The following is a 15,802-nucleotide window of genomic DNA, read 5'->3' on the forward strand; positions in this document are numbered from 1 at the left end:
TTTAACAAAAGCTTACATTATTATTTAATTGGAAGGTGTGTTCCCGAGACTTACCTTACTTTTTTCTTTCTGCTTTTTTTCTCTTCTTCTTCTTCTTCTTCTTCTTCGTCTTCTTCTTCTTCTGTGTCTACATTTGTGTTGATTTTGTTGCTAAAATGGCAAAATTGGCAAATGTCAAAACTGAGACGAATCTGATTTCGTTCAAGAAAATTAGCTTACAAAAACAGTATTATTCCTATTATTATTATTATGATTATTATTAATAGTCGTAATAGTAGCAGTAGTAGTATTTAATGTGTTTTTAATTAGTCTTTCTTTACATGTGATGGATATAAAGACATCCGATGTCACTGTCACTGTCAGTCTAGGAGAGGCGGAACTTACAAAGTAAAAGTTAGGTTTCAGCCGGGACTCGATCAGTGCTGTACTGTTTATCTGCCGCTTCAGGCGGAAGTAAGAGCGTGTTAACAATGTACTCTCACGGTTCCGAAAGCTTAATTAAGCAAGCAAGGTAAGGCACTGTCACAACTATTCCGCATACGTTTATCCATGAGTGCACGTTATTTTGTTTCGGTAATAGAGAAGCAGCGTTCATCTTTATTCTGTGATTTGCAGTATGGAACATCTAGTTAAAATGCCTCTAACGAGTTTATTGATGAGGGTTTCCACTTTTCAGGGAGATCCAGGAGTCTGAGCTGCAGAAGTTTTACAGTAGATTAATCAAATTGCTCCAGGAGAAAGAACATGGTCATGAGACTATCGATTCCTTGCAAAGACTGCGCCTCATCGTCTCTGCCACTAAGTACACTAGGACGTAAGTGTGTTTTAAAACTTTAATCCGAGTCCCTCTCTCATGTTTTAATAGAGTGACGGAAAGTAAGAAAGTAGAAATACATCGTAGCGCTACTAAAGTAGCTTTTCCTGGTAGGCTATGTACTTGACTTGAGTATTTTTTTCTGGTGACGTTTAAAATCAGATGATAGAGGTCAGATTCAGAAAACTTTATTAATCCCCGTGGTAGTGATGATTGAGATCTTGAGTTTTTTTGGTTGTGAATCCTGTGTTTTCTAAACCGCAGGTTGCCCCCTGAGCTTCAGAAGAGGCTAAGCTTACTCCTCTCTTCCCCTGTGGAGCAGCTTCAAGTGCTGAGCTCAGCTGTCCTCAGAGAGACCCTCCCCCTCACTGCTCAGAAGTATGGCCAGGACGGCAACAGTCAGCTGAACAGTCACACAACTGCCCTGTTGCTCTCTCAGGTGTGCTTATGTCTTATTTGGCTGAATGTAACAAAACACCGCAAACGAGTACCATATTCGGCCGCTCACCCAACTTAATCCACTGCTCAATACCACCACTAGTTTCTCATATTTCATACTATGAGCAGATATTTTTAGAATCTTTGTTTTTCCCGACCTTACGTTAAACATAACCACTGTATGGAGACTTGACATCTATGTTTTCACAATTACTTAACACATTCTGTTCCAAGCAGGCTGAATCCCGAGATGATCTGTCAGCTCTCTGCACTCAGCTCCTCCGCAATCTGGACAACCGACCCTCAGAAGGGCCAACTCACCTGCTCCTTCACACCCTGCCAGTTGTCAACAACATCCTCACATGCAGCCCTGAGAGCCTCACCGAAGGTAACATTCACAACAATTATTTTTTTTTTTTGCTTTAGCGTGGTAGTTCTAAAAAGCTTTTATTCACCTAAATTTGGTTGTTTGAGTCGTGTGAGTCATGCTTTCCCTCCATGTGAATCACTTCAGATAACATCACCATCCTTAGTAAAAAGCTCATCGACTGGCTGCGCTATGCGAGCACCACGCAAGGGGGCGGGGCTTCCTCTGGAGGATTCTTTACAGGGTCCAGGTCCCGTCAGGTATGCACTTAACTTACATCAGTAAAGTATCTCTTTTGTACTTTGTCAAATATCTTTTGTGACCTGCGTTCCGTTAGCCGCTGCCTACCGCAGAGCTGGATGGGACGGTGTCGGGAGATTTCTTCACAGTGCTGTGTGTCGGTCAAGGTTTCACTGAAGACCAGTGGATGAACGTTTACTCCTTTTCTATGCTACGACATTGGCTCCTCACATTCCACTCTGTGCCCGGCGGCATGGTAGCGGACACTGGTATGAAGTCAGCGTTTATTCATAGCTGTTCACTTGAAGTCAGGGGTGGCCAAACTACGGTCAGTGTTGTTCGCCTGAATCTCAAATTCAGGGGTTAGCCTTTAATTAGCCAATAACGATGCCCTTCAGTTCCAATTGCCAGTTGTGTGTAATATCAAGACTTAAACACCTCAAACAATTTCACCTTGCCCATTTCAGATGACCTGCTCTGTGTTTTTATCATCTTCAGCAAACAGGTTACAGCTAAGTCTCTCCCTCTCTCACTCATTTTCGAACGGTAAGAGGTGAATTTGACCCACACCCCTACCCCACCCACCGCATGTGCGTCAAAGAAGCCAAATCAATTATATTCTTACAAGTTATTCCGCTTTCGGCCCTTGATCTAAAGCATGATCTCACCAGATACACATTTCTCCTCAGCAACCCATAACTCATAGCTTCATAATTTGAATTTCCCTAAAATCAGCATGGGCAGACAGCTCAGATATTTTCACTTGATATAATTGCAAACTCCTCTTCTGATTGCGCTTTCTTATTCCAATGAACTCGCTGACGTGGCAACCGTGCAAAACTGTGTGGCCATTTGTAATGACCTCAAATTCTGATCCGCTGTGTTACAGATGACAGGTCGGAGATAGACGGGTCTGTGGTTTCCATGGTTTCCGTCACATCGTCCACCGGCCGCCTGCTGCCTCCGAAGGAGCGCCTCAGAGAGAAGGCCTTCCAGTACTGCCAGCGCCTCATTGAACAGAGTGATCGCAGTATGTTGTGTTCCACTGTCATTTTAAAACGCAGATCGGTTGTGGGTGTGCATTGCTCCCCTGCTTCACCTTCCGTAGCCATTTTTTAGTATACACGGTATATAAGCGTGGACAGCAGTCACATTTGATTTTCCGTCTTTTTTTTTTCTCAGAAGCGCAGAAGAAGACAGATACAGAGCTACAGAAAGCCGTGAGCCCATTTCTCTTTGTCTTTTTCACTCACACTGTCGGGTTGACATGGGAGGGGCTTAGTTGGGGAAAAGTTGTGAGGCACCAAAAACGACAACAAATTAAAAGCGCATTGGACCACTCTGAAATGCTAATATAAAAGACAGCTTGATTACAACTGTCACATATAGATTAATGGTATTTGTTCTTCAGATCATTAATAACTATTTGGAATTATACATCAAGTGGACAAGAGGCCAATGTTCGCCTAAAAGTGAAGTGCAAAATGAATTTCACGAGTGTATTGTATTTGTTTCCTCCCTCAGTGTCTGGTGGAAGCGGTGTGTATCCTGGACTGCGTGTGCCTCGAGGATGCGTCCTTTGTCTACCGGGTGTTCCCGTGCATCAAGGCACTTTTTGGTCGTCTCAGCTCAGACTTGACATTCGCCAGAGTCCTGCTTCCTGTGGCACAGTTCTATCTTAATCATGGCACGTATAAACACAACATTACGGTCATTTGGACACATAGTGCACTTCTAAATGGCCCAACCACTGTAATTAATAACCATTCACACACCTTGAAGTGTGCTTTTTGCAATAGATTGTAGACCGATACTTTACTTGATATGTCCGGCCGGATCTTTTTGCTTTTGTGCATGTAGTTTTTGTTATATTCCCATTACCAAAGTGAAGAGTCTCAAAATAGCCAATCTGTAGAACCAGTTTTTGGCCCTCTTTTGTCACAGTGCCTGCAGTGTGTTGATTAGCTGATAGAGAGTCTTCCACGCGACAACAAAAATAGAATGTGGCTTGTCGAAAAGGAAACTCGCCTTCAGTCACATGCCGGGCAGAAAAAAAAAACACAAATATGGTGCAATATTGTTGTCCTCTGTTCGGATTATTTGGTTCTTTACATTGTGTCACACCGCCACCCCACGGTAGAAACGCACGCCAAATCTCTGATATCCCGAGACCGAGACACCACCTCATAATTGGCAGAAAAGTGTATGTCCTTGAAAATATTGGTTAATTCATGGAATGCCTGTTGTGCAGTTGGACATTGAAAAGCTTAGAGGTCAAATTAAATTCGCTTTTAAAGGCCATAGTTGTATTTAGGTTTGTCATGAAATTTCTCCCAAAAAGCTGAACATTTTCTGAGTACTGCATGTGTACCTACACTCAGACATGAATACATGTCTTTTCTTGCCCCTTTTTAGGTGAACTTGCTGCTGTAGAGTGTGACTGCGTATGGAACCTAGTGTTTGATCGTTTCCCCGCTGAGCTCTTTAACGACCCTTTCCTGGCACACGAGCTTCTGCGCTTCTTGCGACTCAACCTCGAGAACGTGCAACTCCGAGTTCCCCAGTACACACGTTACTTCCCAAATCTTCTCAAGGTAAAAAAAAAAAAAAAAGGGGGGGGGTGAAAGGCTGCGACACAAACTTAGAAATACATACTTGGCAGCATTTCCAATGTCTCTCCAGTTCTTAGCATGGGACAGCCCTGCTGTGATTGATGACTTTATTGATCTGCTGCCCTCTATGGTGACATCTGGTACTTCACTGGAACTGCTGCATACTTTGTTGGACCTCCCGTGTCTTTCTGCTACCCTGCTCTTGCAACTCAGGTGCACATTTGCCAGATCTGAAAAAAAAAAACAATTGCTCAAGTGTTGTGTCACGACAAGTTTGTTTTTTCCAACTCCCGCCCACGAATGTTGCAGATCAATGTGTCTGCCCATTTCTGATTCGGGAGGGCGCAGCCTCGCATCGATGGATGCATTCCGAAATCCATCTTTCCGTGGGCTGTTCCTCTTCCTACTTCGAGGTGAAGCAGGCACAGGTAAACACACGATGTTTTTACCCAAAATATTGTGGGTGGGGATGAGTGTTGACAACACGATTAAGGCTACGTCCAACGGTGTATTTGCTCAAACGACGACACTGGTGTTATTTTCCACAGGTGACACAATTGACCGACTGAGCACGCTCCTTGAACTGTTATCGGAAGCTGTCGATTGGCCAAGAGTTATTCAGTGCGCCCAGACTGTCCCGATTTTGCTGCACATTTTCTTCAACACGGTCATCACAGTGAGGAAAATAAATGATCTGGAGCATTGTTTACCCTTTCGAGAGCTAAGGCACCTTTTCTATTACACAAATTGCACATCACACCACCAAACAAATATGTCCCAAAAAGTAGAGCCAATATATTGAAATGATGATCTGGTGTCAACGTATTCACACGTTTACTTAGTGTTAAATCTTGAACCTGATATAGTCAAAGCAATTGAAAAAAGACTCTTCAACAGCTGAGTTGAGTCTAGTTGAAAATAATTCATCGTCACCATATCAAAAGAAAATTTGCGGACCAATTAGGTAAAATGGGGTAATTTGCTGCGGTGCACCTGATTTTTGTTGGCTTGTTTTTTTTTTTAGGTTGCCGATAGGACACTTTTAGGCCAAGTGCTTTTGGTGCTGCTGGAGAGAAGCAGCCTCCTCCTCAACATCCCTAAATACATTGCAGAGATCCACAGGTACAACTCAACGCACACAATGAGAGCAAAGTGCTAATCCGTTGTCTGTCATGGAGATTTGCATGTTTCACCATGGGCGCATTGTCCGTGCAGAGTGTTCAGCCGCCAGCTGACGAAACTGTGTAAACTCCACCCCTCTTTGGTCATTGACCAATCCCACGAGCTGCTGGAGTTCGCCGGAGCGACGTCCAATGTTTACAGCAAACAAGAAATCTACACACATGTGGTGAGAAGAATGAAATGGATCGTCGTCGATTCAGACTGATACTGCAGCACCGAAAGCCATTTTACAACCTAAAGCCACTTTAGCAATTTCTTCTGTTTTTGCTGTCTGCTAGTTGTCCCAATACTTTTGTTCAGGTCAAGTATTTTCTTTCCAATTCAAATATAAAAATCTTGTTGTTTTCAAATGCTTCTGCCTTCAGGTGTTGGTGCTCGGGGAGTACCTTTCTGTGTCATATGATTCTCGCTGCTCCGTGAGGCTCATCACTTCGTGTTTCGAGACCTTGGAGGCAGTGCTGTTTGAAGTTACGTCATCTGCCCCGCTCCCTGGAGTCGGCTGCCCCACCCCCCGCGTCATCACCACTCTCATGAGCGCCCTCGCTAAGCTGGCGTCACGATCACATGACCTGATACCCAGGTGGCGTTGGGGAACACTCTACGATTTGAATCTAGTCATAAATTACACGTGGACTGGTCATGTTTTATGTGTCCAACGTAGGGTCTCGCTGTTCCTCTCCAAGCTGAGAAACGTCTCCAGTGGAGGGTCCGTTTCCTGGTGCGACGATGAAGAGGACCTTGTTTCCATCGTAACTCTCGGGGAGGAGCTGTGCGCCCTCCTGAAGACGCCCGGTGTGGCTCAGAGTGTCCTGAACCCGCCGGCACACGTCACCGCACCCCGGTGGCACCAAGACACCAACGTGGCCGTGCCGCTCCAACTGCGAGCGCTCACCAGACTGGCACAGGCGCACGCGTCACATGCTCAACACGCACCGACTTCGGCGTCACATCACACGAGCACGTAAACAAAGAAACATCGGCGGCCATCCATTTTCTGTTCCATACCTCCTGTTCAAGATCATGGGTGAGCTGGCGCCAATCCCGAGGTCACCAGCCAGTCGCAGGGCACGACCGTTCACCGTCATGCCTTTGGACAATTTAAGTCTGTGGATGATTTGGAATGCGGCATTGTGATCATGGACAGAAAATGCAAACGCCACAAACAAAGTAGCCATAAAATTCAAACCCAGAATCTTTGCCTGATGTGCTAAACAAACGCACCACTGTTCCGACTCAGCATTCGTGCCAACGTGGTTGATTTTTGCACTTTTTGTAAATACATCGCTTAATTGATGGAGAACTGTGACGATGAACCAATGACAAAAGATGCCCAAGAATCACTTGTAATATATTATCTCTTTATTTTTTATCGTGACAGAAATAAAAATTTACAAAATAGATCATATGATTTCTGTAAAAAATAAATGGATATTTCCCAAGTCTCCAGAGCCTGTTGGCCAGTTAGAAAGTAGGAGAAGTGTTTGTATAACAACGCTTTGAGGAGTACTCGAAATACAGACATTGACTTGTAGAAGGTGCTTACAGCTTTGCCAAAAAGTAAAGTCAAATATAACCGGAACGACAAATTAGAATCTTCATTCATTCAAACTGTATCAATTGTGACTCGTTGGATATTTATTTATTTTTTAAGAATTACTCATTCAAATGAACATTGTTACGCGAACTCAACTTGAGTCTCCACATTTGACTTTAATCAGCTATTCCAAATGAACAAAAGCTCAAAAGAGATTAATTTTGGCACATTATTAGTGGGAAGGATACAAAGTGCAAGAAAATTTATTTCACCTTAAAACGACCTAGACTCGGCCAGTATAACATTAACAAGAAATGTATACACAAATATTTGCCCGAGTGTCTCTCTTTGACCAAACATTGGTCATCTGAACCTGTTTGCAAAGTGATCCTGTACCTATGAGGTCATGAAACAAAATTACATTTGCGCTACCTCGGATTTGTCCTTCCAAAAATAATTCATAAAAACAGAATTAGTGATTCATGTTAAAGTCTCTGTGTTTCATCATCAATAAGAACAATTTGAACGCGGTCAGGCTTTATCATCTCTGACTTCTCAAATAGCATGCGAGCTATTTATTTAAGACCACTTTTATTTTCACCGCTGCGCTTGTGTTTTCTCAGCCAGTAACTCTCAGCGTGAGAACGGCTCACCATCACCTGGAGGTCTCCGGCAGGGGCCGAGGCAAGTAGAGATACCTCCAGATGGCGTAGTAGTGAATGCCTGCTCCGGCTGCCACGAAAAGATGCCAAATGGCGTGGGCAAATGGGACAAAGCCGTCACTCTTGAAGAAGGCCACGCCCACCACGTAGAAGAATCCCCCCATGGCAAGTTCACACACGCCTGCGTGGTCCACCTGCGGGATTTTTTTTATTTTTTAAATTTTGGATTCAGCTCTTTTAGTGTAGCAGACAAACGGGAAAGAGATGTTATCTTATTGGCTTCCATCAGATTGTGCACCAAAACTTTGGGAATCGCTGACCCAGACTGTATATCATAATCCCTAAGCGGTAATATACCAACCAAACCGGCACAACATTAGGTATACCTCCACAAACCTTTGAGTTCCCTTACAAGAGCTTTATCAATAAATAAATAAAAAAATTCATGACAAAGATAAGATGCTCAGTTTTGACAGACACTGTCAGATGCTAATATTGTGGTTACGTAAGACAGATAATATAAAATCAAATCTAACGCTTCAAGCTACTCACCATAGACAGAATCACCAGAGCAGGAACAGCCCCCATGGCGACGTATCCCAGCAACTCCACCAGCTTATACCTGCCAAGAGAAACCACCAAACGACAATGCCGCTGTTATTCGCTGCCTCCGATTCTATCCAAACAATGGTGCTGTGTGTGTATGACTCCAAACACCTGAGAGCGTTTGGTTTCAGCCATACTACTGTACGAGACGGGGACTCAAAGCGAGATGAGGTTACCTCTCATGGAAAAAGAAGACGTAGAAGGACCCGGAACAAGCCATGACCCAGATCAGCCAGCGCATGTGGCACGCCCACGGGCCCAGCTCCCTCAGCATCAACCTGTCCACAACACGTCACGCAAACGTCACAGCGCCTCCGCCGTGACCTCAGTCACCCGTCACATCGCATCATTGTGTTATTTCGCTCATCGACAAACCGACCAGGGAGAGTAGGAGGCCGCAATGAAGAAGTAGATGGCCATTCGGTCACACATGTGGAAAAGTTGCTCCACTTTCCTGAAAAAGACAATGAAAAAGAAGGTTTAAAAAAAAAAAAAAAGATATTTTCATTTTCGGAAACGAGCATAAAGTGCAGTTTATCTATGACGCACGTTGAAATGACTTGAAAAATGTCACGTGTGTACTCAGAGATGCTGATCCATGACATGAGACCCTTGTGAGGATAGAGCGGATTCGAAAATGGATGGATAGATGGAAGATTCCAACATTCTTAATTTAATCGAGCTCATTGACACCATCCATCAGCGCTGACACATTTTCAACAAACTGACATCCCTCGTCACGTTTCTCGTCTGATGTGTTTCATGAAAGTGATGCTCAATATTTTTATAACCAGGTCACATCTGTTGTGTATCCCAACTCCTCCGGCGATGTCATAATTAATGTATGTTAATAATGAACAAACCGTGTGTGTGTGTGTGTGTGTGTGACTGCGAGCACAAACATTCACATCTGGCATTACATGCCAGATGTGAATACCAAACACCCACACACCTGAGGTGGCTGATTTTCCAGGCTGCTGCGTGGAAGAGCGTCGAGGTGACAAAGAGGCCAGTGAGTCCGCTGCCATAAAGCCAGGCAGCGACACGATGCCATTGGTCCCCCGACAGGAAGTACAGCAAGGAACCACCCAGCATGCTCGGTAGGATCCAGAACTGTCAAGGCAAGGCAAGGCATCGTTATTTCTATTGCGCATTTTATACAGAAGGTAACTCAATGTACCATGTGAAGACATTAGAGGATTTTTTTTACAAGAAATATTATGATGAGGCACCCGAGCGATGCTGCTGGAGCATTTATTTGATATCCTTGATATCCATCTTCTGGTCCATGTACTAGTATGCTCTTTGTCTGCACTAGAATGACAAAACATGAAACCTGCCGGCCAACCGTTGTTATACTTTGTTGAGAAATCTGTATTTTTACGACCACACTATATCTAGATTTTATTCCCTCAAAATGGACGTATGGATAGATGCAGAAAGGTGGGTCAAGAAAATTGATCGCGTCACACATTTTACGCGGCCTCTTGTTACTAGGCAGAGTTCACAGAGCTTCAACTATTGGCCCAAGGAAAACAAAAAGGACGTCATCCGCACCCACGAGGCTTTTTTTTTACTGGGAAACTACAGTCTGATGCCACCGCGGTGCCCATCGGCAGAAATACACAACTCAAAATTCCCAAACTAGCAGTGTATGTCTTACTAGGGAATCACATTTCAAACCGTGTGAGTGATTTTGTTTTACCGGTACTATATAAAGTAAAACAATATCATACCATGCTTGTCACTAAAGGCCCGCAGCCATACAAAAACTTTGCAAACCCATTTTGCTGTTGTCCTAGGGTTTGTTTTTTTTCCCTTCACTGCATTAGGCGCGCGAACATTTCTGTGTCTGCCTCTCGGTCTTCTTTAAACGTTTTCCTGACATTGTTCACATTCCTGCCCCTCTCCTCGCACAGCCGCCGCCTCTGCCGAGTGACTCTGCGCTTTACGCAAGGTGAACATGCGTGTTCGTGCTTGCGACACGCGGCTCGCTTTTCACTTGTTGTGTCAGGCTTTCTCCCCTGCTCTCTTCCATCTTTCATTCACTCGCTCTCCCTCCGAGGCCCAAAGCGTCGGGAGATTACAGCAGATTAGGGAACGCTACAGGCCGAATGGCGGATTACAGCCCACTGTCCCCAGCAGAGAGCCCCAAATCCGCACTGTTCTGCCTCAATCCTCTGCATCTTTTTCAGGGCTTTCACTGAACTGCCGTCACTCGGCGCAAATAGAGTTGTCATGGACGACGCAATGATTGGCAACTCTACCCTGCATATTTACAGAATTGCTGTTTTTTTTTTGTATGACTCACCCCATGCGTGGCACAGTTAGCAGCATGTTCATAATCAGTCGGCTGGTATCGCTTGTTGGATGGCACCCTGCAATTCATGAACCTGCCAACAGAAAAGGAACATGTTTGTTTGTCAGGGAGCGGAGAGTTGATGGCGTCATTAGTGAGCTCATTACTTTGGTATTTTATAAACCTGTGCGTGCGTGCGCATTTGGGAGTGTTGGGCTCATTCTTGCAGGATTTAAATGCTGCTTAATCCACATCACGTTGCCGGAGTTTTTAACGTGCCCCCTTGATACTTGGGAGACTGTGTTGTCATTTTTAAACGGGACACTGCTACCTTACGACATCATGGAAATATGAAAATGTTCCATTAGTACAATACATTGTTATACATTCTATGATTTTTTTTATAGATACCCGTTTTTATTACACCTGTTGCAATATTCAAACAATTGCAAAATAATTTCCTTGATAACCCCAAAATTCCAAAGGTTGCCAAACTGCACTGAAAAAAAATTATATAAATTGTAAATCCATATTACTAAATAGATCTCCTGATCCTCTGTGATGTCATAAATGCGATCTTCACAAAATCTCATCAATATTTTCAAATTGTGAAAAACTGCGTTAACGATGCATAATTAACCCAATATAAATCCCACGAAGAATACAGCGGGATGAAAACGCGCGCGCACACACACGCTCTGCACAGCAAGCTTTACCCTGGGCCACAGGTGCGTCTGTGTGAGTCAGTCAGCTGTGTTAATTACACATTGAGAGCACTTCCATGCGCACAAACATGCCAGCAATCATGCGTCTTCTTGCATCTGTTTGGTTTAACCATTTATTCTACAGAACGTGGAGGCCGCTCAATTCTCATATGAAACACCAAAATCCCTCTTGCATCACACCAGTGCGATGAACATATCGGAAAGAAGAAAAAATGTCTCGAGGAGTGTGCCGAGGATGTTTTCCCGACACCGTCCTGCCAATTTGTCATTGCGACGCAAACTCTCTGGTGCCTTTATTGAAAGGCGGGTGACACATGAGTGGGTGTTACTTTGAAGAAACCAAATATTAACCTGTGTCATGAGAGTGGCCAAGATAAAGAAAACTGATATATGGCCTTTGGGTTTCCCAGGGAGCTCGGTGAGTTATGCTCGGTTGTGTTTTTCTGGGCACTGTTGTGAGGCTCTCAATGGACGCGAGTGTTGCACTGCAATGTCCCCTTAATTGCTTCTGACGGAATTGTGCATCTGAGTGTGTTTGTGTAGTTGGACTGAAGGGAAGGGAAGACTGATCAGAGGAGACATTGTCATCATCAGCCCGACTATTCTCTGGCTTGGGCACACACTGTCCTTTCGCTCATGCGCGCGCACACACACACACACGTACGGTACACACATGTAAGTTTGATTCTGTGTATGTATGAGTGTGTGATTCTCACAAAAAGTAAGAGTTTGGCTAAAATAGCCCATTTAAGCACATTCCATACATTAATAGGATCGGTTACATTTAAGCTGTGTGTGCATGCATGCGTGTATTTCTCTGTGTGTGTGTGTGTGTGTGCGTGTTCAGAGTGATTCCTTTTTCCAGTAATGCTCAAGTTCATTTCCACTGGGACTCAAACGCTGGTTCTCACGACTACCGTATCACCATCTCCCATGCATGTGTACAAGCCCATCACTGTGCGTGCGTCTGTTTGATATTTATTATATGTAATATTAAACTTTTCCGATGCTATTTTCCTCATGTTGCATCCATTCTTCTCACGTTGTCGCAGTGCCTTCCCAGTCCACATAGTGTAGTTAAAATCCAATTCCTACAGTGAATATAAAGTCTACACACCCCTGTTCAAATGTCATGTTTCTGTGGGAAAAAACACAATGAGACTAAGTTCAATCATTTCATGTCACCTTTAACCTGTACAATTCAATTGAACAAAAATGAAATGTTTTCACAAGTAGGGAGTAAAAATATACTGAGATAATGTCTTCTGAAGAAACACATGATGGTGCCACTACATTGCTTCACTGAGTATGGTGTTCTTTTGGTGACGAGCTGTATCAACGTTAGTTACAGCTCTTAAACAACATGAGATTTGTAATGTGATTTCTCCCATGCCGCCCCCCCCTCCAGGGTTGGTGCTAGGGAGGGCTATAACAGCGTCAGAAATCAGTGTAGCTCCATTTAAGCCACCATTTTATTTTACATTTAAAAATATATTTTGATATAATTTCCTCGCCCCCCACTATGAAACATTCAAAGCCCATGAGCCGTAACTGCCCCCCCCCTCCAGTTTTCCCAGTACGACCCCTATCAGTCAAAAGAAATGGGAAACTATTTCGTTGCACCAAATGATCAAAACAGGTACAGTAAATGACAGTAAACAAATGTTCTTCTACTTTTGACGTTTGCACTTAATTCTGTTAGTTTGGAGTTGAATCGTACCGTTTTGCAATTTATTTAGTTAGTGACTTAGTTATTTTCTTATGAAAGTAACTGTATTTCAACTCCAGTCCTGACAATACTTAAGCCACCGCTGCCCAAAATGGCAGGTTAAAAAATGGGTATTAAACTGTAATGGAATCCTACACATTTTGAACTGCAACTTCGAGCAAAGAAAAAGTTCTGCAAAAAAAAAAAAAAAAGTTCGGTCACCGAATGAGATGCTGCCATTCACATGCACGCTCGCAAAAGCACGTACACTCAAAATAATCGAACCGTGCGCGTCAGTGCGCCTCGGTGCACCGCAACCGTTCCATTTCAATTATATTTAAAAAAAAAACATAAAAAAGAAACCATACTTTCCAAATTTCGTTCCCTTCAGGTCCATCTTGTACGTGCGTGCGAGTCTCCGTCTACGGATTCCCCATTCCGGATGTCCCACCGCCGTGCGCTCAAACATAAACACATAAGTCCAGCCGTCCCAAACACGACCTGTAAGTTCGGTCCGATCAATATTGCTGCCCAAAAAACGACAGTGGTGGCCACTACACCACTTCAACGTAACTTTTCACCAGCGTGAAAATGGAAACGGGCTGCATTACTTTGGCAAGCATGGGTGGCGGTCTTGTGGGTCTGCGTTGAGTTCTGTGCAGAATCTCAAATGAGCTTGCACGATGTTCCGCCGGACTAACTGGGCATGTAATCCCTCCTCCCCGCTCCTGGACGATGATAACACAGCAGCCAACCACTTCTCCTTCCCACACAATTTATCTCCTCCCTCAAGTCTGTACTGTATTTTAGCTGTAAATATTTGTAGATGAAACATTGGCCAATGGACTGCAAATGCGGTGTTGAGGAACCTCCTACAGTCGAACACAAGCCCTGAAGTCAGACGCAAACAGTCACCATCGAGAATCCCGTATTAATTTTATATCCACTAGTAGTGTCACGTTGCGAAGTGGTGGTGGACCCCAAAAAGCAGGCAGGAGGAAGGAGCAGGGCGTACTTGACGAATTGTATTAAACATAGAGAAAACTAAATCCAAAACCAACAAAGTCCAAAGTATCAAACAAAAATCATGACTGAAGATAAAACATGACAGCAACCAAAACATGACTGAAACAAACCTGATAGAAACAAACTGCAACAAACCAACATGACAGTAGCCAAGAGCAAACAATGACCCGACAATGAGTGGTCGGGCTGGGAGTCCTTTTACAGCACTAATTACCTAATGACCAACAGGTGTGCAGCTGCAGGGGGAGCCCTACAATGCCACCTGTTGGTCCCAAACCGAATCATGACAAGTAGCAGTAGTGTGCTGTCAGTTTTCTTGCAATTTTCTGTTTTTTTTAAATTAAATTTAAATATAATAATTTCATTTAAATTAATTCCTTTTAAATTAAAAAATCGGTTGCCCCTTACTACATGTTATTAAATACAATCATGTCAGCTCTTTCGTAATGAAGGAAGCTTCTGATGGACTAAACCAGGCATGTCCAACTCCGGGCCTGGAGGGGCCACTGTCCTGCCTGTTTTCCATCTCTATGGGCTGCAACACACCTGATTCAGATGATCAGCGCATCAGCCAGCTCTGAAGCAGCATTAGAACAATCCTGATTATTTGAATCAGGTGTGTTGCTCCTGGGAGAGCTGGCAGGACAGCGGCCCTTGAGGACCGACTTTGGACACCCCTGGACTAAACAGTGTTGAAACACTATCAGGTGGAAGAAGAGGACCTTCCCCCCAGCCTGCATACCCGCTGCCAATCATAATCAGTCATGGACAGTATTTCAGGATTTCCAAACTGCCAAATCTCTGTCGGATTATTCCTCATTTTGCCCATGACTTTGTCTCCAAGTGTTGAATTCAGCCAAAATGTCATGCACAGACGACAAACTTCAGAAATATGCACACTGCAATGGAAAATTAAATATTGTCCAAAAACTAACAGAATCCCGTGTCTCATAGTGTTTGTTTGGCGTGTGAAGCAACACAGACACATTATCCAAAGACTTGTGTGAATGATTCAAACAAATCAGTTCACACATTCATCACTGACTCAACCACAGTGGGCATGTATGTGTATAAAGTACCGTGAATGTCATCCATGGTGACTGACTCGCACTCGTCTATAATGCATCTGTGGGTATTCATGTGTCTTGCTTTTTCTTCACAGATGATATGAGCATATTTATTCATGCAGATCCAGTTATGGCTTGCCCAGCTTTGCTTTCTATTTCAGAAGACGTATTGACTTAGAAGAGAATGTAAACCAACGTGTGTTGGATGTGTGCCAGTGCTTACAAACCTCTGGAACAACCATAACATTCAACTTGACCAAAGGACACAGCTGTCACAGCCTTACTAAGACACAACAGCCAGCACACTTCACGTTTGTAAATGGTCACAAGCTTGAGTAGATATTTTTTTTCCTCAAATACCAATTTAAAAGGCAGCATAAACATCTTTCATAACCGTGTCAGGGCAACGCAAAGTTTTCATATCATTTCAGGACAGTCGAACAAATGTTTGTCTGTACCTTTAAGGCCGCTCCACGCTTCTGTCTACGCGCAGGCTCAGATGTGTGGAGGTAGCCCCCCCTA

The 15,802-nt window shown here is 43.8% G+C and overlaps 2 protein-coding genes across 12 annotated transcripts; one reads left to right on the forward strand and one right to left on the reverse strand.

Moving 5' to 3' along the window:
• Window positions 1–425: 425 nt before the first annotated feature.
• Window positions 426–7,053, forward strand: ap5z1 (adaptor related protein complex 5 subunit zeta 1). 8 transcript variants are annotated; one of them, XM_086133823.1, is made up of 18 exons: window positions 426–511; window positions 677–814; window positions 1,079–1,253; window positions 1,490–1,640; window positions 1,767–1,879; window positions 1,957–2,128; window positions 2,358–2,405; window positions 2,749–2,889; window positions 3,042–3,079; window positions 3,384–3,546; window positions 4,275–4,453; window positions 4,542–4,684; window positions 4,781–4,899; window positions 5,020–5,147; window positions 5,496–5,593; window positions 5,687–5,819; window positions 6,019–6,233; window positions 6,315–7,053. In XM_086133823.1, the coding sequence occupies exons 1-18, from the start codon at window positions 471–473 to the stop codon at window positions 6,616–6,618; spliced, it is 2,499 nt and encodes an 832-aa protein (XP_085989949.1). In that variant the 5' UTR covers window positions 426–470; the 3' UTR covers window positions 6,619–7,053. The 8 variants fall into 8 exon arrangements, with proteins under 8 accessions (XP_085989949.1, XP_085989948.1, XP_085989950.1 ...); XM_086133822.1 differs by having other exon boundaries at window positions 6,019–7,053; XM_086133824.1 differs by lacking the exon at window positions 2,358–2,405.
• Window positions 4,144–15,786, reverse strand: mmd2a (monocyte to macrophage differentiation-associated 2a). Of its 4 annotated transcripts, XR_015103276.1 has the most exons (9): window positions 13,556–14,031; window positions 10,767–10,848; window positions 9,408–9,568; window positions 8,835–8,909; window positions 8,632–8,733; window positions 8,402–8,471; window positions 7,841–8,043; window positions 6,659–6,757; window positions 4,144–4,701 (listed from the first exon to the last, which is right to left on the reverse strand). XR_015103276.1 is itself a non-coding variant. In XM_086133827.1 (8 exons), the coding sequence occupies exons 1-7, from the start codon at window positions 13,654–13,656 to the stop codon at window positions 7,843–7,845; spliced, it is 792 nt and encodes a 263-aa protein (XP_085989953.1). In that variant the 5' UTR covers window positions 13,657–14,031; the 3' UTR covers window positions 6,555–6,757; window positions 7,841–7,842. The 4 variants fall into 4 exon arrangements, 3 of the variants coding, with proteins under 3 accessions (XP_085989953.1, XP_085989955.1, XP_085989956.1); XM_086133827.1 differs by lacking the exon at window positions 4,144–4,701 and having other exon boundaries at window positions 6,555–6,757; XM_086133829.1 differs by lacking the exons at window positions 4,144–4,701; window positions 6,659–6,757 and having other exon boundaries at window positions 6,995–8,043; window positions 13,556–13,688; window positions 13,799–14,012.
• Window positions 15,787–15,802: the final 16 nt, after the last annotated feature.

Source organism: Hippocampus guttulatus, chromosome 16, assembly GCF_054856545.1.
Source record: "Hippocampus guttulatus isolate MCC_2025c chromosome 16, RoL_Hgut_1.0, whole genome shotgun sequence".
Classification (NCBI taxonomy): domain Eukaryota; kingdom Metazoa; phylum Chordata; class Actinopteri; order Syngnathiformes; family Syngnathidae; genus Hippocampus; species Hippocampus guttulatus.

Coding starts and splice junctions, on each gene's coding strand:
- ap5z1 (XM_086133816.1), top strand. CDS start 471: ATGTACTCTCACGGTTCCGAAAGCTTAATTAAGCAAGCAAG. Junction 1,254..1,489: donor CTGCCCTGTTGCTCTCTCAG/GTGTGCTTATGT, acceptor TGTTCCAAGCAG/GCTGAATCCCGAGATGATCT. Junction 5,820..6,018: donor AAGAAATCTACACACATGTG/GTGAGAAGAATG, acceptor TTCTGCCTTCAG/GTGTTGGTGCTCGGGGAGTA.
- mmd2a (XM_086133827.1), bottom strand. CDS start 13,656: ATGTTTGAGCGCACGGCGGTGGGACATCCGGAATGGGGAATCCGTAGA. Junction 8,910..9,407: donor TGGAAAATCAGCCACCTCAG/GTGTGTGGGTGT, acceptor TGTCTTTTTCAG/GAAAGTGGAGCAACTTTTCC. Junction 8,734..8,834: donor GCGGCCTCCTACTCTCCCTG/GTCGGTTTGTCG, acceptor TGTTGTGGACAG/GTTGATGCTGAGGGAGCTGG.